Source organism: Perissodus microlepis, chromosome 4 (genome assembly GCF_051167445.1).
Source record: "Perissodus microlepis isolate ML-2025 ecotype Zambia chromosome 4, ASM5116744v1, whole genome shotgun sequence".
NCBI classification, from domain to species: Eukaryota; Metazoa; Chordata; class Actinopteri; order Cichliformes; family Cichlidae; genus Perissodus; species Perissodus microlepis.
In genome coordinates this window covers 21,017,718-21,041,487 of record NC_140464.1, presented here as the reverse complement: position 1 = coordinate 21,041,487, position 23,770 = coordinate 21,017,718, and the positions used below count along the sequence as shown (strand labels likewise).

General features: G+C 37.8%; 1 protein-coding gene across 1 annotated transcript; it reads left to right on the top strand.

The window, feature by feature from the left end:
- Window positions 1-5,020: 5,020 nt before the first annotated feature.
- Window positions 5,021-14,368, top strand: LOC146388865 (NACHT, LRR and PYD domains-containing protein 3-like). The gene is made up of 11 exons (XM_084924791.1): window positions 5,021-5,377; window positions 5,591-5,613; window positions 5,707-5,943; window positions 7,533-9,402; window positions 10,014-10,196; window positions 10,839-11,006; window positions 11,130-11,303; window positions 12,041-12,202; window positions 12,745-12,918; window positions 13,007-13,056; window positions 13,659-14,368. The coding sequence occupies exons 1-11, from the start codon at window positions 5,115-5,117 to the stop codon at window positions 14,177-14,179; spliced, it is 3,825 nt and encodes a 1,274-aa protein (XP_084780917.1). The 5' UTR covers window positions 5,021-5,114; the 3' UTR covers window positions 14,180-14,368.
- Window positions 14,369-23,770: the final 9,402 nt, after the last annotated feature.

Sequence of the window (23,770 nt, the reverse complement as noted above, 5' to 3'; positions counted from 1 at the left end):
CATTTTTTTTCACTGGCACAAATAATTTGTTGGGCACCTTACTGTGAAACCTGATCGTTCTCTAATTTTTGTTTTAGTATTAGTTTTAAATGGTTGTATTAAAAAACCACCAGATGCATTGTCTGCATTTTTAGATAAATAATTGTATATATTTGTTTACAAATTTGTGCATAGGTTTTCTTACATTTACCATTTATATATGCATTTCGTGGTTATGAAGATAATTAACTAAACATACCTGTGCTTTTTACAGTAAAAACAAATATACCTACTATAACTATATTAGGATGTTTTGTTTTTATGTGATTTCAGATGAATTGTGTTAATACAGATGAAAAAAATAACTGTAACTTCAGACATGTGAGTAAATAATGTGATGTAAATAATGAAAATAAAGGTGAACTACAAAGGTAATATCAAAAGTCTTCAAAAATGGCCAATTATATTTTGGACCCAGAGGGTTAAGAAATCATGAAAATTTGTTGGGTTAATTGTGACCATACGCTTGTATTTGTCACAATAGCTAGCTTACGCAATAGCTAGTTGTTATAACATGCTGTGTATAAAGGAGTTGGAGTGTAGTAAAGGGAGTTATTAGAACCACACTGAACACCTGCTTCAAGCATCAACAATACTGTGCGTGTATGTATGTGTATAACCAGTGGGATCCAGTGGCGGTGCACACTAGAGTGATGAGCCTCCTAAGACCACTTTAAATTTTTATTTTTATATCTTCTAAAAAACTGGACTTGTTATTTCTGACTGAGACCTGGCAGCGGGACTTGGACTATTCGTCCCTCATTGAACTGTGCCCGAACGGCTATTCCGTCATCAGCCAGCCTTGGGGATCTGGTCGTGGAGGAGGTCTCGCTGTGGCATTTCAGGGCCGTTTCTCCTGCCGCTCAGTGAAAGTTGGACACTTTCTTTCGTTTGAACTACAGCTGATTAAAATCGGAAGTAAGGATCCTTTTTATTGTGCTGTGGTGTATCGTCCACCTGGCCCAAATAGCTTGTTTTTATCGGAGTTTAGCGACTTCCTGTCCTCTACTATGAGGTTGTCCAGACTGCTTTTAGTTGGGGATTTTAACCTACATGTTGATGATGACTCCGACCTCTTTGCCAGAGGTTTTATCAACATTATGGATTTTTTTCATTTTACCCAGCATGTGTCAGGCCACACACATAACAAAGGACACACACTGGACCTTGTTTTTACTTTGGGTTTGAATATTGATTCTATTTGTTCTGAGGACATTTTTATCTCTGATCATCGCTGTATTCTTTTTAACATGTCTTCTCACGAGCCTTTGTCTCCTGTTCACCGGACAATTATCTCGCGCATCATAAATTCCTCCACAGCGGAGAATTTCTCGGATGCTTTTAATTTAACTCTATCCCTGCAAAACGGCGTTGATTTCTTAACAGATCTATTTAATTACCATTGTTTTTCGATCTTAGATGAAATCTGTCCGGTTAAAATGAGACCAGTTTCTGTTTCCAAGTCCTGACCCTGGCTAAATGACAACATCTGCTCCATAAAACGTGATTGTTGTAAAGCTGAGCGCTTATGGAGGAAAATTCATTTAAATTTTCATCTCCTTTACTTAAAGGATCTTTTAGCCTCTTTTAACAATGCAATTAGAGATGCGAGGGCTGCTTATTTTTCTCATCTTGTTGCAAAGAGCAGAGGTAATCATAAGGTGTTATTTGACACTATTACTGATATTATTACTCCTGCTCCACCTGCTGCCATTATTTCTTCTAACGAAGACTGTGAAACATTTCTTTCCTTCTTTCTATCTATCTATTCTTTCTTTCACTATCAGAGCTGGAAAAAATTGTTGATGCAACAAAAGCATCCTCCCGTTCACTCGACATTTTACCCGCATCGTTATTCAAAAATGTCTTCCACTCTATTGGTCCCTGTGTGTTCACCATAGTTAACACCTCACTGGGGTCTGGTAAAGTCCCTGCTTATTTTAAAACTGCTGTTATACACCCCCTGTTAAAAAACCACGCTGTACCCATCTCTCACTAGCAATTACAGACCAATCTCAAAAATACCATTTATTGCTAAGATATTAGAGAAGGTTGTGGCTAAGCAGCTTACAGCAGTTTTAGACAAACATAATATCTTTGACAAATTTCAGTCTGGCTTTCGTAGAGCTCATTCTACTGAGACAGCCCTTCTTAGAGTTTCCAGTGACATTCTGATGCAGAAAGATTCAGGAAAATGTTCTGTACTCCTAATGTTGGAGCTCAAATCAGCCTTTGACACCGTTGACCATTACATTTTGCTTGAAAGGCTGAAATACTGGCTTGGTGTATCTGGGTCTGCCTTAGAGTGGTTCTCCTCGTATCTCTATGAATGATACTTTTCTGTGGCGTTCTCTAAGTACAGGTCATCTTCCACGTCCCTGTCCTATGGTGTGCCACAAGGTTCTGTGCTGGGGCCCTTATTGTTTTTAATATATCTACTTTCTCTCCAGCATATTTTGAGCCCCTTTGAGGACATTCGCTACCACTGCTACGCAGACGACATCCAGCTATATACGTCTTTTAAACCTGAAGATGTTTCTAAGCTGCTGATTCTAAATGAGTGCTTAGAATCCATCAAAGGTTGGATGGCTGACAACTTCCTCCAACTTAATGAAGAAAAGACTGAAGTCCTTGTATGTGCTCCAGACAGACATGTACCTAACATAATGAATGCTCTTGGTCCTCTTTCAACATTTGTGAAATAGTCTATCAGGAACCTAGGGGTAACCTTTGATTCTGCTCTTACCCTGGATGTCCACGTTAAATCTCTGGTTCGGTCCTGCTTCTATCATTTAAGAAACATTTCTAAATTGAGCCCTATAGTGTCTCATACTGAACTGGAGATTGTTATTCATGCATTCATTTCATCACGATTGGACTACTGTAATTCACTGTTTACATGTCTAAACAAAAACTCCCTGGAGCGTCTGCAGATTGTCCAAAATGCTGCAGCAAGGCTTCTGAGAAAAAACATCTAAGTACTCTCATGTAAAACCATTGCTTATACAGTTGCACTGGCTCCCCGTTGAATTCAGAGTCCATTTTAAGATACTGGTTCTGACATTTAAAGCTCTTCAAGGACAAGCACCAGCCTACATCACTGAACTTTTACAGCCCTATGTCCCTAGTAGATCCCTGAGGTCTTGTGATCAGGGCCTACTTGTTATTCAGCATACAAGGCTGAAAACCAAGGGAGATAGAGCTTTTGCCACTGTGGCCGCCAGACTGTGGAACTCTCTTCCTCAGAACTTAAGATCTGCGGACTCAGTGATCACTTTTAAAAAAACAACTAAAAACACATCTTTTTAGAATTGCATTTTGTTAACTTTTGTCTGTTTTTGTTTTATACCTTGTGAAGCACTTTGTGATCTTTTATCAAGAAATGTGCTATATAAATAAAATTTTACTTACTTTTTTTTTACTTACTAAAACACACGCCCACTTGCATCCTGGCACACACAGTGGCTTCATTAGAGTTGACAACAAATGAGGGAGAGCTTATGTAAAGAGGGCGAGGAAAAGGAGAAAAAAATGTAGAAAAAGCAGAGGTGGTGCACAGAAAGTTATTAAAGAGTAAATGTTTTCTTTAAAGTGAAGGTTCGGCAAAATGATGTCCCACCCACGTTTGCTCCTGTAATGAAGGATGCCTGTGTGTGTGTGTAATATTAAAGAGTTTCATAAATATGTGCTTGAAGAAAAAGGTCTACATTCCATCCTAAGTTGTTTACAAATTTATACTCCATCCATCCATTCTCTTTCACTCAGAGAGAACCCACACAAACACAGGGACAACATGCAAACTCCATGCAGAAGGGCCAGGCCTACCCAAAAGGTAAGAACTCAGCATCTTTTTGCTGTGAGGAAAAAGGCTAACCACCCAACTTTGTGCTGCCCCCAAATTTATACTCTATACCCCAAAGTAATGTATTTATTTTATATGACATATTTTATATTGTTATATTTTTATGTCCCTACTCAAGCAGGAGGAGTTTTGTGTCTTGAGCTGTGAGTCTTTGAATTTGTGCAGAATGTGTGGATTATCTGTGGTGTTAGGTGGGTTAGAGGCACTCATGTTTTATGGTTTAAAGAAAAGAACAATTTAAAGAATTATTTAAAGCCATGTAAACATTGCTCAGTTATCTGGATCTCCAGGTTAAAGAGTTGTACCTCATCTAAAAACAGTAACACCACTGCACACTTTCCATGCAGTTAGTCCCCTGGCCACTAGAGGTTGCTTCTCTTTAACAAATAGCTGGAGTTTATGGGACAGGACAGTCTGTCTTAGCCAACATTTGGTTTTATTACTACCTTGACTAAGATTCTCATTAAATAGCAACACGAGAAGCTACACTTGCACAAATTAATTATTTGACACTTTAAATTTATAGGTTACAAAAGCTTTGTGAATGAGTGGATTATTATTATTTTGTACAAATAACATTTAAGACAAAAGGCCACACTGAAATCATGCACATTTTAGAAGCACAGCTGCAAAAATGGCTTTAATGTTTATTTCAATGGCACGTTACTCTTCACATATAAAACGCAAGGGACACTAATAAAGGTAAATTAAACATTTTAAAGCTGGCAGTAGTCTACCGTGAATGGGTTTACCTTAACAAATTAATAACGTGTTTGCTATTACTATCTGAACATAGAAAAAATAACTCACCAAACCGGTGATGTTACATTGAATCTGATTCTTTACACAATGTACAAAGCAAGAGAGGGAGAGAGAGAAAAAGAGAGCGCAAGAGATAGAGAGATAGAGAGAGTGAAAGCGATCAAGTGAACAGAGAGAGATTCACCCAGCCGACTCTCATATTTACTGCAGCTACTACAGGACATCGAACACAAAGGTAAGATAAATATATTAACCGCATATCACATTCACCCAATCAAATATCTTAGATGTTAATGATCATTAATTCTCTGAATGCTTCATTTTTTTTCTTACTTTTACTTTTACAGACACCGGACGCAGTTGTAAAGCCACAGCACTAATGCGATAGAGCGTGGTAGCCTAGATCGCACTTAAATGCTTTGAGTCATTGAGCTGACACAGAAGAACAAACATGGGCAGCCAATGCTCTACACACAGGAGGGGTCAAAGGCAAAACAACAAATCTGACCAAAAGAAAAAGGTTGTTTGCAGCACAGAGGAAAGTGGAGCAAATTCCTCTGTCCTAAGACGGCCGTCTGTGCAGGTGCTGGGGACTGCATTGAAGGAAGCAGAAGAGCATTTATCCAGACATGCAGAAGAAACATCTGGAAAAAACAATTGTAGTGAGAACAGCAGTGCACATGACTGTGCTACTGCTGAAGTTAACACCTTCAGGTGAGACTTCATTATTTTTCATTCATAATAAAACTGTTTAGTCTTTTATTATCACACTGATTTTATTAAAAAACAAAACAAAAATGAATATACAATCAGTGTAACAACATAAATGTAAGATGCAACTCTACTCTCTACTACCTTTTTCTTTTAAAACATAATATGGTTTACACATTAACCACTTACAGTAACTTTGTTTCTGTCCTTTGTCAGTCCTTGCTTCAGCAACAAAAATGGTGAGTTAAAGTTAATAATTTTAAGACAAACTCTGGTCATAAAATACCCATTAAAATGCAATCTCTTACAATTAATTTGTGTTTTTTTTAAAGAAGCTGACTGGGTGGACAGCAACAGGTCTAAGCTCATTCAAAGCGTCACTTTAGTGATGCCAATAGCAGATGAAATGAGACAGCAAAAAATTATCCATAAAGAGACCTACAACAAAATTGATGCTGCAACAACAAGCCAGGACAAGATGAGGGAACTCTACAACGCCCTGACTACTCAAGAAGTCAAATCTGCTTTCTACAGAAGCCTCCAAGAAATTCAGCCGGAGACATGTGAAAGTATGTAAGGTGTTTGGGTGAAACATTTTCAACTGCCCTGTTATCTCTTTTGTTTTTCATTTAATGCATAAAAGTTAAGACAGTTATGACATACAGATAATTCTGCAAAGGTTGTTGAGAAGGCTTTCTATACTTTGCCACGTTAAAGGATAATACATAACTAAAGGCTAGCTAGTAAGATTTTTACATAAAATCTAAGCACATAAAATCTGTGGAAATATTTTCTGTGTTAAAAAAATGTTTTAGACTCAGATATTTTAGTGCATATTTGGAACCAAGCTCACTTTTTCAGATCCAAGTAAACTGATCTCAACAAGCAGATCACTGCATTTGGCTATAGGTGTGGTTGTAGCACAAAACGCACACCAGTACCTCCAACACACAGCTACGAGCTGCTCCGGGTCACTCAGCTTTCTGAAATGATTTCTCTGCTTTCTAAGATGTGGTCCCAACTCTGTTAACAAGAGCTCAAACAGCGACACCGAATATATGTATGATAGTGGTGTGATGAAAATTCAAGTCCTCGATCAAACCATGAATTTGCCCCTGCTACTGCCTTTTCAGAAAAAATGGATGAACCCAGAATTTCTTTGTTTTTTGTTCAGAAACAACAGGACGGACTTAATTAGTTTCACAGTTTCACAGATGGCGAATCTTATGCAAAAACACGTGTTCGGTGTGTAATGGCCTAAACGCTGAACTCATGGATACACATTGTTGGGTGTAACGAGTTATAAAGTAATGCATTGCTGTAATTACTTTGGATTTTTCAGTAATGGAGTAAGTTAACGTGTTACTATACTAAATTCAGTAATTACACAACAGTTACAGTAGAGAAGAAAAAAAATCAGATGTTTATTTTCCTGCGTCCTTCCTGCGCTACAATCAGCTGATTTGTGTTTGTATGCGTGGGGAGGAAAATGGTGAAGAAGTATATCAATGCAGCTTTTGAGAAGTGGCGATATGGACATTACTAATTTGTATTGCCCAAAAGGACAAAAGTGCAATGGTAAAGTCGAAACTATAATTCGGACTAAAAAAATGCATAATTGGTAACACAACTTTGGTTCTTTACAAGGACAGCATGCTAACACCCAACTAGTCAAAAACCCAGAGTAATTTTAAACTGAATCCAACCCCAGCCCAGCAGCCAAAGTCTGATCTTCAACAGGTAACAAAGGCAGTGATGAGCAGTCAGGCTTGAAGTGTCTAGAGAAATAGTGGCGATCAATTGGAATTGTCTATGGGCTGAAAGTTGATTCTGTTCATCTGAACGTAACGTTTTCAGCGGGAGAAACATTTCATCACCCGTAACTTCTTCAGTCTTCAGGTTTCCCTGACCTTATAAACAGTACATTTGCATACAGTTGTGTAACTAATTACTTCCTCTGGTTAGTAATTAAATAACATGCTGCATTACTTTAAAGAACTCAACACTGTACAGATATACATATATAAATAGTTGAGTAATAGAGTCCACACAGACAACAGAGTTCGAAGAAACAAGAAATTAAAAGAAAATCTAACGCTGGAACTAGACCAGGAATAATGATAGTTATAAGATTGTTCTTTTTCCTCTTTACCTACAGCAGAAGATGTCATCAAGGAGGTCATCAAAAAGAACAAAGAATATCTGAGGCAGAAGTGTCAGCGGCAGCGGGAAGGCACTGAAAAGACTTCTATTGATGAAAAATCATTGGATAAAATTTACACAGAGCTTCACATTATAAAAGGGGAGAGTGAACATGTCAATGAACAACATGAGATCTGGGAGATTGAAGATAAAGCGAGGAATCAAACTGTTGAGGGTACTAAAATCAACTGTAATGACATCTTTAAACATGAGCAAGACGACAAAGAAGTGAAAGCAATCAGGACTGTGATGACAAAGGGAATTGCTGGCATTGGAAAAACTGTTTCTGTGAAGAAGTTCATCCTTGACTGGGCAGATGGAAAAGCCAATCAGGACTTGGACTTCATCTTTATGTTTCCATTCAGGGAGCTAAATTTGGTCCAAGATGATCAGATTAGCTTTGAGAACCTTGTGAAAACATTCCATCCAGAACTTAAAACCATAGCAGTTGCGAAAGCTTTGGCTGATCGTGAAGTTTTGTTCATCTTTGATGGTCTCGATGAAAGTCAACTTCAGCTGAAATTCAAAACGACCACAATACTGGATGATGCTACGAAGGTGTCCTCAGTGGACACTCTGGTGACCAACCTTATCAGGAAACATCTTCTTCCCTCTGCACTTGTTTGGATTACCTCAAGACCAGGAGCAGTTCAACGCATTCCTCGTGAGTATGTTTACCAGTGGACCGAGGTCAGAGGATTTGATGATCCACAAAAAATAGAGTACTTCAGAAAGAGAGTTGAGGACAAAGCAGTCGCTGAAAAAATAATTGAACACATAACAATGTCACGGAGCCTGTACATTATGTGTCACATACCTATCTTCTGTTGGATTGCTGTACATGTTTTTGAGTATTTGATGCATAAAATGGGAAACACCAAAGATGGAAACCAAAAAATACCCACAACTCTTACTGGGATGTACACACACTTCCTTCTTATTCAGATGATGATAGCTAATGAAAAATATGGCAACCAGGAAGACCAGGAAGAGCCTGATACAGCAGAGATCTTTAAGTCAAATGAAGAGTTCATTTTGAAATTAGGCAGGTTGGCTTTTGAGCAACTGGAAAAAGGCCGGATCATATTCACTGCTGAAGATCTGAAGAAGTATGACATAGATATAACGAAAGCTGGAGTTTACTGTGGGTTGTGTACAGCAATATTCAAAGAAGAGAGCATGTTCTTCACAAAGAAACTTTACTGCTTTGTGCATCTGACAGTTCAAGAGTATTTTGCTGCTCTCTTTGTATATCACAGTTTTGCAAACAAAAAAATCGATTCTGAAAGTCTCAAGGATTTCATGCTAAAAGGGTCTGATAAAGAGCTCAAGTCTATCTTGGAAAGTTATCCAGTGGATCTACCTTTGAATGAACTGATTGAAATTACAATAGCTAATTCGGCTCCTAGAACGACCGGAGAACTGGACATGTTTCTCAGGTTCCTTATTGGCTTGTCTCTACAATCATCAGAAGAACCACTTCAAAGTCTGATTCAGCAGACTGAAGAACACTCAACGAATATTGAGGAAATTCGGTCAAGTCTATTAGAAATAGATTTGTTTGACTGCTCAGCTGAAAGATGTCTAAACCTTGTCCACTGCCTGACTGAGTTGAAAGACAATTCCCTACATGATTCAGTACAAAAGTATCTGAAACCAAATTGTTTTCCTGAATCACCGCTCTCTCCTGTTGAGTGTTCAGCTCTGGCTGACTTGATTCTGATGTCAAACACACCTCTGGACGAATTCAATCTCAAGAAATACAGACCATCAGGAAAAGGTATCTTTAGACTTCTTCCAGCTGTGAGGAACTGCAAAAAGGCCAGGTAAGTCTATAGTGAAGCAAATCTATCAGACAAACACCAGTGAAACTGCAGGTCTAACATATGTCAGTGTACCTTGATATATTGTTATGCCAGTTCAGAAGAGTCATAACAAGACTACAGTCTGAAATATAGTTTACGGTTATGATCAATGGAGTCTTTGCAGTCTTTGCTGCTTTGTCTGGCACTGTGAAATAAAAAAAGCTGTTTAAAAAGAAACAGAAAGAAAACACAGCGGAATTGAGGCCTTAGAATTAGGTGCTCAGTGCTATGGGTGATTAGTGGGAATAACTGTGCACATACCATGTTACTGTCCCGTATAGAATAAATAAAATTAATCAAAACAATTTAACTGAGCACAGATTTCTAGTGCTGAGTTGGAGAAAATTATATCATTTTTACTGTAAAAATTCTTCAGATTAGACAACAAATCTATATATATATATATATATATATATATATATATGTATAATGTAAAGTTTCAAAGGCATGTAGATCATTTGCTAGCATATATATATATATGCTAGCAAATGATCTACATGCCTTTGAAACTTTACATTGCACAATGATCTTTTTTAAAAAATTAATTTAATTTAATCAAATTGTTTTTGCAGAATCTCAGGCTTGGATCTTAGTGTTTCGGAATATAAAACGATCTCTTCAGCTCTTTGCATACCACACTCTGTGTTAACTGAGCTGCACCTAGTCAATAACACATTTCTAAGCAGGGACTATGAAGGTGCAGAAATCTTGGCTGACGGACTAAAATATTCTCAGTGTAAACTAGAGGCTCTAAGGTTGGTAAAATTATCATTTTGAGTTTTTCTTTCTTTCTTTTTTTTGTACCATCTGTCATTTCTTATTATGATTTTGTGCTTTTTGAACAGTGTGCTTATATATTCACTGGAAACTTTGTTAGGTGTACCTGGCTAGTAGTGGGCTGTACCTTTTAACTTCAGATGTCTTCTTAACTTCTTCATGACATAGATTCAACAAGGTTCTGGGAACATTCTTCAGAGAGCTTTGTATGGTTTCCTGCTTGAAACTGTTGTTTCCAGACAATCCCCCTGTAACCATACACATGTGTATACTATGGTTACAAAGGAATTGACATGGTGGTGTTTAAATGATTCTCTATTAGTACTAACTAATCAGTAGTCAGTACTAACAGAGAATCTGAGTGTCTCAGTAGTTTCTCAGACCAGTTTCTCAGGCCAGCTTGTCAAACAAACATGACACATTCCCAGTCACTTAAATCACCTTTCTTTTCCATTGTGACTCTCGGTTTGAAGTTCAGTGGGACATCTTGTTTCTACATGCCTAATTGCACTGGGTTGCTGCTGTGTGACTGGTTGACTAGATTTGTGAACAGGTATAGCTGACATAGTGGTGAATGTTATCATGTGGATCTTTTCACCTATTGTCCTTTACCCTTGCAGTCTTTCTGGTGAAGAACTCTCAGAACAACAGGCTGAAGATTTGGCATCAGCCATCCAATCAGTAATCTCAAATCTAAGAGAACTGGAGTTGAGTGGCAACATCCTGAGGGACTCACTATGCTCTGTGCTGTCAGTTGGATTAAGATCCCAGAAACTGGAGAAGCTCAGGTCCGTTTTATATGTTATTCTTCATCTAATTTTTTGGCTTTCTCATATGTCAGAAATTCAGTTGCTCTGAAAAATTTCAGCCAGATAAAAACAACAATCCAATTTTATTCTCTGCAACAAAAGACTGAACCGAAATCCAAAGCCTGAAAAAATCTGCGAAGAGTTAGTGGCAGCGTTCAAATCCAGCACCTGTTATCTGAGAGAGCTGCAACTGAACTACGTCAATTTTAAAGACTCAGAAATGAAGAAACTGTCAGTTGAGCTGATGAGCACGAAATGTAAACTGGAGGCATTAAGGTAAAATTCTTTACTAAAAAGTAATTATTGGTATTATTAAAGTTTAGTAAACAGGAAGAAAGCTCAGTTTGAAATATTTTAACTGTAAGTACTTTTGACATGGAGTATCATGGTTGTGATGCTGGTAAACAGATTCTCAGTGGGGAAATTTAACTTGTTTTTTCTAGTGTTACAATTTAGGAAAAATCAATTTATTTATTATAAATCTCATAAATATAATTTATTTATCATTCAACAACACAAGATTAGAATGAAAAACAAAGATTGTCATTCTAATCTTGTGCTGTTGAATTGAACAGCACTTGGCAAATTTATTAGACTACCTGTCATAAAACAATAAATAATATCGACATATAACTAAAACCATTTTTCTGTTCAGAAATGCAAGTAATAATTGTAACATGGCACAATAATTAGAAAAAAAATAAAATAAGGTAGTTTTCAAATTCATGGATAATAGCAATGATTGTATATTAGCATTAAAATGTCATTTTGATTAAAGTGCTTTTGCATACTGGTGGATTACACCATTACACAAGCATTAAAAAAAGATATGATTATAATTTCTAATAAAAATATAGTTACCAGTGCAGCTGTGGCATAAACCTCTCACACAGTCTAATAAATTTGTTAAGAACTGTATATGAGGAAAAATGAGAATTATTGTCACAGTAATGTTTTCTTTCATTTATTTCAAACATTTTGGTAATTATTGTATCCCAACATTTTTCATCCAGTCTCACTCACAACAAAGTCACAGAGAAAGGCTGTGAGATGCTGGCCTCAGCACTCAGCTCCAGACCTCCCCACCTGAAAGAGTTGGACCTGAGCTACAATGACCTACAAGACTCGGGGGTGATGGCACTGTGCAATGCACTGACAGGTTTAAAAACACTCAGGTTAGTACAAAAAATAACTCATACAAAAGGTCATGCTTTTTAAAAAGAGAAACTGAATATATGGTACAGTTGAGTTGCATTTCAAAAATGAGAGATAATTAGAAGGAACTGAACATGATTTATTGATATACAGAATTCAGCTAATTTAACGTTCAGTTAAATTCGCTCAGTTAAGTACGTGGATTTGAGGCTGATTGGCCTCAAGAAGGTGGGCAGAAACATGATCGGACTAGTCTGTAATGTCGCAATGAGCTTGACAGCGTGGGAAAGTGAAAGTGACGTAAGCTTAGATTAGCCACCAAACGCCTGGGAAGCAGACAGATGTGTGACTGCAGGTCTTCCTTATTGAACTTAAGCATAACACTTTGTTGCAATAATTTTTGCAATCTAATCATTTGATATCACTGAAAAAAAAGTGAGAGGCACATAGTGCTGTCCAAAGGGACACTGAGAAAAAGCTATGAAATGGCACTTGTGTTATGACAGAAAGTCAAACTTGGCACTGATGAGAGCATCTACCACTCATTGTTTGCTTTCTGTAGGCTATCATTTTGTAAAGTGACAGACGATGGAGGCTCCTCTTTGGTCTCAGCTCTAAACTTGAAACCCTGCAGTCTCAAAGATCTGGACCTCAGCTTTAATAACCTCACTGATGACATAGTCCAGATGCTGAAGGAAAAACAGAGGGATTCATGCTGCAGTCTGGAAAAACTCAAGTATGGAAAACCAATAACAAACACAGTTTTATACTTGATAATATTATAATAATGTTTGCAAGTTGATTTTTATCATTATTCCCATCAGTGTGGACCAAAACGCAGAATGCTGGGTTGACCTGAAGCTGCTGAGACAGTGTAAGAAAACCTTTTCTTGTTCCTGAAATGTTACATGTTACATGTGATTTGCATCCATGCAGTTATATTTGCAAGTGTTTACAAGTCCCTAAACATTTTCCAAATCAGGATGAACATACAAAAATGAACAATAGTGATTTACTATAAATAATATTTTCTACATCATGAAAGTGTAAAGTCCAATGCAGCCTTGTGCTTAATCAATGATAGTCTAGTTTAAAGTCATATCCAAATTAGAGCTTTTTTCTGTGGCCAAGGGACAATGTTCTGTATAAAAGTGGCTTTCATTTATTCCAGATCTGTTAACTTAATTGGTATAAGGGCAATCAGATACAATCCACATTCCTCATGCATCAAAGTTAAAACATTTAGTGTAAAACAACAAGAATAACAACCAGGAAAGAACTATGCAAAATGAATGTTCACGTAAACAGTTTACACAGCATGTCAATTGTATGAACAGAGACTTGGGGAAATGTATAAATACCAAGTAACCTAGCTTTTTTTTAAAGTTTGATGATACAATAACCAGAGATGAAGAACCATACTTACATAATATTACTATTACAAGTAATTAATTGTTTTTCATGCTCTGATTCCAGTTGCCTGTGACCTAACACTTGACCCAAACACAGCAGGTGTGAATATTATTTTAACCAAGGAGAACAGAATGGCAGAATATGCCCCAGAAAAGCAACCATATCCTGATCATCCAGACAGATTTAATACCCTCCAGGTTCTCTGTGAAGAAGGTCTGACAGGTCGCCATTACTGGGAGGCTAAGTGTTCTCAAGCTAACGTTGGAGTGGCATATAAAAGCATTGACCGGGACGGAGACTTTGCCTCTGACTATTCATTGGGAAAGAATGAAAAGTCTTGGTGCTGGATGAATGATGGTTGTTTTTATCATAACAATTCCTGTATAAACTTTGTAGACTCTGCAGCACTTTATAGTCCTATCATAGGAGTTTACCTGGACTGGCCGGCAGGGATTTTGTCCTTCTTTGAAGTCTCTCCTGATACAGTTACCCACCTGTACACCGTGCACACAACCTTCACTGAACCACTCCATGCTGGTTTCAGTCTGGATAATGGATCAGTTTACCTCTGTAAAATTAAGTAGGTAGACATTTTGGATGAAAGGAAAGGGACCCTATACAGTTTACCATACATTGCATTACAGTATACTACAGCCCTGTCACACATGGAACAAGTAAGCCGGTTGGCTATGTGATCGTGGCTTTGATTATTATTTTAATGTTTGTCAGGGTCTTATCCAGACATACCAAGAGTAGCAATATATACACACAAAACTGATGGAGAAAGACTCTTTGCATTGTCAGTGTCAGCATTAGTTAACTGTACTTTTTTTGTATTTAGCTCTCCCTTTTTTTGACACCACAAGCAATGTCTGAAAAGGTGCTGTACTTAATTTAAAAAAAAAAAAAAATCGCGTTTGTTCATTTTATTTTCTTGCACCTCATACTTTACGGCTGGATCACCCCAGAATTGGGAATGATAGCGATGCAGAACTGCCAAAAAAAAAAAAGTATTGTTATTCTTTGCACACTTCATGATTCGATTTCCCTGGAAATAGGTGAACCTCACCCTAAAGGCTTTTATTGGTTGGATTGCATTCCTTGTGACACTCCTCTTTACTTATCTACTTTGACTGACTAGGGTGAAGGGAAAAGACATATCAGATGTTGTTGGTTTTAGGAAGAATATTTATTGCTCAAACACAAGATATAAGAATCACAAACTGACTTAAGACTAATAGAAGCAAAATGCTGGTTCTATCAGTGTTGCCAATTCAAAGCCTAAACTAAATCATTCAATCACTGTGTTTCTCTTTGGTTACTAAAGTACAATGGAAAATCTGAATGCAAATAACTTCCTGCCTAAACTAAAGTACAGAATAGTGACAGCCATGTGTCTAAATAAAAGGTGATATAAAGAATTTGTAGTGCGATTCGAGGGTGCGTGACTGTGTTTCTAAACCTGTCCCAGCCCCAGGCAGTGACACAATTAACTCTGCCTTGTACCTGAGGTCAACCTTTTAGACTTTATCATAGTCGTACATTCTCCAAATGTCTGTCTGTTCACAAACTAAAAAGGAATTTCAGACAAGAGGCACAAAGGGGTGACTGCTCACATTAAATCCAAGACCATGTCACTGAGTGAAATTTTAATAAGAGGAGATCTTTAGGATAAATTGAACATAATTTATTGATAAACAGAATTGAAACAAGCCGTCTGGTGATTGGACTCTGATGGCTAAATAGATCCAGACCGTTTATAGGGCAGGACCCCGCCCGGAGTCGAGATGCTTGTGATGGTGATGAAGATAGAGACTTGGATAGAGCTCTGAGTAAGGTGGGTTGAAGCAGAGATGGAGAGGAGGTGGGTTGCGGGAAGTAGTCAGAGGAACCGTGAGATTTAAAGTATGTGAAGTGGAGGCTGATTGGCTTGAAAGTGGCAGGTTGAAAGATGATTGGACTCGACCTGAGCTTGATGGTTTGGGAAAGTGGAAGTTGTGATAGATGTGTGATTATTGATCTGGCAATAACCAGATGAATCTCCTGATTGGTGGGCTGGACTGGGCTGTTTACCAAAAATCGGTTCAGCCAGGAAGCCAAATGACTAGGACACGATTCACGGAATCATAGTTGAGGGACTGCAGAGCAGGATCTACAGAAACACTGGTGAGTTAAGCGGACGGGGATGACAATTAGACCCAAAATACACAAACATCTGTAGTCTTTACCTGCAACCTACAATTCAGACTTATGACATATTGAAAGTGATATATGAATGTCACCATGTCCAAATGTTGTAATGACTTGTACCATTATTATTATGGAATTGTGACCATGGCACTTTAAATAACCCTGATCTGATTTCATGAGGCTAATGGCAGGAGTCTGTGAACATCAGGCCAATACTGATGTGAAGCTTTAAGTTTTTTATTTTATTGAGAAAGCGTGTGGTGTGCAGCTCATATCCTGCAACACTTCATTAATATTAACATTTCACTCTCGCTACTACTTTTTGTTCCATTGCTTCATATGTTCTAGGCTTACCCGCAAGCTGTTTTCATAGTGAAGTCATACTTTCATTTTTCTAGGAGATTTTGTATGCAGTAGAAGATTTGCATAATGAAAAGCCAGGCGTAGGGGCATAGATGAATTACCGCATCGGTAAAGAGGGCCTCAAGATTCAATAATATGTATCGCAATTGTGAATATCGGTGTAGATTGACATTAAAATTGGAGTGTGATAATAAAAGTGCTTAAATGTCATGTAAATAGGGTCCACCTACATAATAAGGCTAAAATGCTGTTCTACAGCTGCCCTTTATAGGTACATAGTTGGGTCACACATTAACCCAAAGGTAGCTTGCACTATGGCATGTGTTACTTTGAGCTTTATGTTAACATTTATTAACATTATTAATTAATTACGTTAAATCACTGCTTTTCTGTTTCATCACATATGTTACGCTCTTAGTTTAGGCGTGCATTGAACGCAACAAGCAATTGGCCCCACTCACGCACCACCCAAGAAAGAACACAAACAGTAGTATCTTGTGCTAAGCAGCCATTTATTTGCTTCAGTAGTGAGCAAACAAAACTCCCTAATGGTCCCTATGCTTTCATACACAAATGAAAACCAACCAAAAGACAATTCACTAACCTAACTTTCTAACAAAAAACAGGAGAATACTTAATCATCAAAAATGGCTTCTCACGCCTACTAGGCTGCTGCAGTGAACAATATATACAAGGTAAAAAAAATACACAATTGCTACTTTACAAATCTATTTACAAGATTAAGGTTCTATTGCCAGACACACACACACACAAAAACATTGTACTTGGTTATACTTGCAAATCAATGGGCAAAGACACTCTACGAAACAACGAATCAAAAACACATGCTCTTTGTTGGATGGTGGAGGCTAGGAGAGAGGGGGGCTAGGTGGCTGTCATCTGGTGGTTAAATACTTGAGGTGATCAGCCAATTATCCAATCCGAGGACAGGAAAAGACCACCCAACTACTCAGCAGGCACGCCCAGGTGTCCACCCCCTAAGAAAGAAAAGGGGAAAAAACCCACAGCCATCCTCTGGTGGGAGGAATCACGCATAAAACAAACACTGACAACATTGGATCATAACACATAGATGAATGTACTGCATGAAATATACAAATTAAGAAGTGAAGTAAACTTTAATTTAAATACACCCTCAATAAGAAAAAGTTCAGAGTACTGAATTTTTCCATTGCAGAAAAGTAACTGATCAATTTAAAATCTCAGCCTTCAAAGAACGTCTCTTTCACTGGTAAAAGTGACACGCTCTTCAAGTTCATTTATAGCATCCTGAACAATTAAAAGGTGCATCCTCATTGGCAGATGCTAACAAGAAGTATCAAATACTTTAAATGCTGGCGTCCTCCTCTGATTTTGGGCTAGCCCTGGCACAGCTGCACCATTCTCCTATAGACTATCTGTGCCTTTGTTACATTGACAACTAGACTAACATTTTACATTATCATGACGTAATTTTATTGGCCTCACTACCAAAATATTTACATTTTTTACAATCATGCTACAATCTTGGAATAATTGTAGCATGATTTACAAGTTCTCAGTAAATTCTTCCTACATGTTGACGCCTGGTTTTCTGGAAAGGAGTCAACCTACCACCATGCAGCATGTACAGACAGGTTTGAATTATTCATCATAATCCGCTCCTTCCTGTGTACTTTTCTAACTGAGATACCTGCAGTGTTTGATATTTTTCTCATTACCTGCTTGAATGAACTTTCTGGTCATTTTGATAGCTCAGAAAAAACAAACAGAAAACAGTTCATTTACTAAAATATGATATTTTTGTTTCCACCTTTGATATTCATTTAAAATGTTAATTCAAACAGAAGGATAATTGCAGGGTGTCAGTTTGTTGAAAGGAGTCCTCTGCTTCATTATTGTTTGTTTTATGTGTGCATACTGATTTACTCAAAGATATCATCTCAGCTGCTGCTGCCGCACTGAGATAACCAGAGTGCAATTTTCTGCCTCGTACAGGATTCACATCCCACTGCAGAAAACTTCAAGCTCACATATAACGATTTAGCTGTCGTATCATTTTTTATCATTGCCAGATACAGTTAAAAATGAAGAATTAAAAATGAAAAACAAGACAACTAGTCAATCAAATAAAACCTATGACACAGTGCATACAGGAGATGATGAAAAAATAATGTTAAAGGATACAACAGCAATATTTTTCCACAATTTTAACAATAAAAAGACTTCATATGACTTTTCTGTGAGATGAGAAGATTTTAATGAGTTTAAAATCTTTAAATCTCCAGCCAGTTTGGATAATATGTACAGATTATTTTTAAGAAAGTAATAATACCGACTAGAGTATAGCTGTGCATTGTATACACTCACCAGCAACTTTTTTAGGCCTGTTCGTTGCAATTACCAGTATATAATCAGCCAGTCATCATCAAGACAACCTGCTTAAGTCCAAACCAAGCATCACAAAAGTTATTTAAGTGACCTTGAATTTGGCATGGTTTTCGATCTGACTGGTTCAGAAACTGCTGAAATTTTCCAGAGTTTACAGAGAATGGTCCACAAAAGGGAAAACATCCAGTGAGCAGCAGTTCTCTGTGTGAAATTGCCTTGTTGATGCAAGAGGTCAGATGAAAATGACGAGACTGCTTCCAAATGATAGAAAGGCAAAGGTAACTCAAATACCTATGTGGTACAACGAAGGCAGACGAGCATCTCTGAACACACAACACTTTGTTAGGGTTCAAATATTGAGGAGGGATACAGGAGGAATTCCAAAATAACAACACTGGTCAGGCCGGGTTAAGTCAAACGATGATTTTAATGAACACGCGTGGGGAGATGTACACTGCACAACATCAGCTGTAGATCTCTGCCCCAAAACTACACAGGAATGGTTTTATAACATCAGGGTATATTTTCTTGATGCCCCCTCATGCAACATCACATGCTTAAGTTTCAAAACCACAGTGACATTTAACACAATTAGAAAAGAACAACTGAATAACCTAACTGAAACTATATCTGTAATATGTTGAATAAATGTTTTAATCAAGAACCTCTACTAAAAGCTTAATCAAAGGATATAAATGAATAAAAGACAATAATGAATAACCTGGTTATTCAAAGCAATAAAATATTTCCCTCATATCAATAACTTCAAAGCTTGAAGTAGATTGCCTGTATCAGGGGCCTCTCCTGCCAGCTAAGAACCGGAAATTGAGGCTGCTATCCACATGGACTCACCAAAATGTGACGATAAAAGTGGAAAAAAATTTCCCTCGTATGATGAGTCAATTCCTACAACAACATTTAAATGTTAGGTTAGAATTTTGTGTAAACAACACAAAAGCATGGATCCATCCAGACTTGTATCCATGGCTCCTTCTAATGGTGATGGTGGTGTAATGGCAAGTACAACCTGATGGCTGTTTTAAATGCAACAGCCTACCCTAGAAGAGTTGCTGTCCATCTCTATACCCTTATCAAAACACCTATGTTCTGATGAGGCTCAGATCATCTCAAACTGGTTTCTTAAACATGACAATGAGTTCATTGTATTCGAATGGGCTCCACAATCCATCAGATCTCAATTTAATAAAGTACCTTTGGGAACATGGTGGAGTGAAGATCCATATCATGGATGTGCATCCAGCAAGTCTGCACCAAGTGTGTGATGCTATTTTGTCAGTATCAACCAAAATCTCTAAAGAACGTTTCCAGCACTGTGATGAAAGCCCTTCTGAATAACATTAGTTATGAAGGTGTACCTGATATAGTGGACATTTGTATAAATATGTGTATATTGCTCAGGTTTCCACATCTTCTGTGCTTTGCTAGTCTCCCTTATCTTTAGTGGAATCCAAATATATAAGAGGATTTCTTTCTGCTGAGTTCAAATGTTGTTGGGTTAGCCTGGGTGGGATGTGCAGTTTGAGGGTGTGATCTGTCTCTTTAAAACTTGATTTGACAACATTAAAGCAGTATGTGCAGCCTTCTGTCAGCTGTGTGACACACATGGGGATTGTCCCGTCTGCTGTTTGTTTTGTCACTTTGTTTCTCCCATGGTTCCTTTCAGTTGTCAGCAGAGCAGCAGCCTTGTTAGCGTAGCTCCCTCTGAGTTTCACTGACACACACACCTCAGCCCCAACAGATAAACAGACACACATATACTGGTATGAACCCTCAGGTTTACAAAAGTTTTCCAAGTTATTCGGATGGACAACCACAGTATCACAACATAGTGAGGCATACTTCATCTTATACTTAGGCACCTATTGTGAATGTATGCACAGTAACATTAAAGATTAGTCAGAAGATATTGAGAAATAAATACACTTATGCTTTCATGCATGCTTGTTCGTTTGGTAAGTATACAGTTATGACCAATTTAAAAAACATTAATGTGGCTTTGTGCAAAATTAACAGAATATCTCCCTTGTTGGTTCATGTTTGCAGGCAGAAGGTATCTGCTCTGGTGCAAGACATTTTGCGGTACATGCACTAAACACCTGTAAAACTGCAAACCTTTTTTACTTTTATCGACTCTAATCAAGAAAATATTATGTATTATGTATATGTATATGTAATGTAAAAGGGATGTATATGTAAAAGGGATCTTCAGAGGTGTTAGGAGAAGTGAATGCTTTTTAAGTTTTGGAGATGGAAACACAATCTGTACACATATACACAACCAACTGTTTGTCTCTGTTGCAGGTGGTTGCACTAAGCTAAGCTAAGCTAAGCTAAGTAAGCTAAGCTAAGAGAATCTGTTTATGCAAACACACATAAATCCCCTCCCAGCCCACCCCTTCCCCTTATTTCTGCATTATCAAACAAATATATAACCTTGAAAATGCCTGGTTACTGTGTGGTATCAACAGTTTTTTTAGAGACAACATTTAAAAAAATTAAATAGTAAATCATCTGCGGTGTTTTCAGTTACTCACAGATAATGTACTTACCACAAATGAAGCATTCAGTATCCTAATACTGTTGTTGTATACCCGAATAAATAAAGTTGTTGTATACAGTTGCAAATATTCAAAGGTTTTTCACAGTTTTGCAACTTTCATACTTTTTCCAGAGAAATGAAATGTATCAACACAGATATATTAAACCGATGACATATCTGTAATCTTGCATTATGAACAAATACAAACACATTGATTGAGAGAATATGGCCTTAACTATGAAGCAGGATTGTAGCTTATCCAAGTAACTTGAAATGAACCTGCTCCAGGGTAGGATTTGTTCTAGATTAGAGATCAGCAGGTATTTTATTTTTTTAAATTTTGGTTACAAACAACGATTGTTGATTGTATAATAATTGTATTCCTCTATAAGCACTATTATTATATAACAGTACTATCTGTGACTGTTCAGATACTGCCAACAGCAGCCCTGTCACCTGAATACCCTATGGAGCCAGAACAATACCTCCTGATTTTGCTATTGGATAAAAATAAAATGATATGTTAATAAATATAATGGAACGGTACCGTGGGCATATTAAACTTGTTTTGTAGTATAGGGCCTTGTTGGATAGCCTTACTGCAGTCTGATTTTCTTCCACTGCAGTCTAATAATATGACACTAGAGGGTGATGCATAACAGGATATGGCATGCCAGATGTATGTGTGTAGACCAGCATATGTGTGTGTCTGTGTAAAAATTAAAGCACTTGAAGGCATATTTGCTGCATATTTGTATGCTGATTATAAGGAAACATATCCTATAAAAAATTCCATCTGTGAAGGTTTCAGGGTTATTTCCTGAGAAATTTTTCTGTGTGCAATCATTTTTTCTTCTATCAATACTTTAAGAACACACAATAGCACATGGACACACGCACACACACACACACACACAAACTGAAGCAGTAAATGGAATTAAACACCCTTTTAGAAAAGACAAGACCAAATCCTTCACGCTTGAGTCACCTTCTGTTTGAGATTATGTATGCATATTATTTATTCATATTCTCATCTTGACTTACCCATATGTTTTAAAGGTCAGGGTGCTATTACTGTTTTAGAAGGTTAAAAAGTTAGTGGAGGGCCAAAATCATTAAGGCACTCTGTGTATTCAATTCAATTCAATTCAATTTTATTTATATAGCGCCAAATCACAACAAAAGTCGCCTCAAGGCGCTTCATAGATACAGAGAAAAACCCAACAATCATATGACCCCCTATGAGCAAGCACTTTGGCGACAGTGGGAAGGAAAAACTCCCTTTTAACAGGAAGAAACCTCCGGCAGAACCAGGCTCAGGGAGGGGCGGCCATCTGCTGCGACCGGTTGGGGTGAGAGAAGGAAGACAGGATAAAAGACATGCTGTGGAAGAGAGACAGAGGTTAATAACAGATATGATTCAATGCAGAGAGGTCTATTAATACATAGTGAGTGAGAAAGGTGACTGGAAAGGAAAAACTCAATGCATCATGGGAATCCCCCGGCAGCCTACGTCTATTGCAGCATAACTAAGGGAGGATTCAGGGTCACCTGGTCCAGCCCTAACTATATGCTTTAGCAAAAAGGAAAGTTTTAAGCCTAATCTTAAAAGTAGAGATAGTTTCTGTCTCCCGAATCCAAACTGGAAGCTGGTTCCACAGAAGAGGGGCCTGAAAACTGAAGGCTCTGCCTCCCATTCTACTTTTAAATACTCTAGGAACAACAAGTAGGCCTGCAGAGCGAGAGCGAAGTGCTCTAATAGGGTGATATGGTACTACAAGGTCATTAAGATAAGATGGGGCCTGATTATTTAAGACCTTGTATGTGAGGAGCAGGATTTTGAATTCAATTCTGGATTTAACAGGAAGCCAATGAAGGGAAGCCAAAACAGGAGAAATATGCTCTCTCCTTCTAGTCCCTGTCAGTACTCTTGCTGCAGCATTTTGGATTAGCTGAAGGCTTTTCAGTGAGTTTTTTGGACATCCTGATAATAATGAATTACAGTAGTCCAGCCTGGAAGTAATAAATGCATGAACTAGTTTTTCAGCGTCACTCTGAGACAGGATATTTCTAATTTTAGAGATGTTGCGCAAATGGAAGAAAGCAGTCTTACATATTTGTTTAATATGTGCGTTGAAGGACATGTCCTGGTCAAAAATGACTCCAAGGTTCCTCACAGCGTTACTGGAGGCCAAGGTAATGCCATCCAGAGTATGAATCTGGTTAGATACCATATTTCTAAGATTTTCAGGGCCGAGTACAATAACCTCAGTTTTATCTGAATTAAGAAGCAGAAAGTTAGCGGCCATCCAGGTCTTTATGTCTTTAAGACATTCCTGCAGTTTAACTAATTGGTGTGTGTTATCTGGCTTCATGGACAGATAGAGCTGGGTGTCATCTGCATAGCAGTGAAAATGTATGCTATGTCTTCTAATGATGCTGCCTAAGGGAAGCATGTATAATGTAAACAGAATTGGTCCTAGCACTGAACCCTGTGGAACTCCATCATTAACCTCAGTGTGTGAAGAGGACTCTCCATTTACATGCACAAACTGGAGTCTATTAGATAGATATGATACAAACCACTGCAGTGCAGTACCTGTAATACCTACAGCATGTTCTAATCGCTCTAATAGGATATTATGGTCGACAGTATCGAACGCTGCACTGA

Bases quoted from the DNA above. Each gene is read 5' to 3' on its own strand.
- LOC146388865 (XM_084924791.1), top strand. From the start codon at position 5,115: ATGGGCAGCCAATGCTCTACACACAGGAGGGGTCAAAGGCAAAACAAC. The intron at 11,007-11,129 runs GTCCGTTTTATA...CTGCAACAAAAG, and splicing joins CAGAAACTGGAGAAGCTCAG to ACTGAACCGAAATCCAAAGC. The intron at 13,057-13,658 runs GTAAGAAAACCT...CTCTGATTCCAG, and splicing joins CCTGAAGCTGCTGAGACAGT to TTGCCTGTGACCTAACACTT.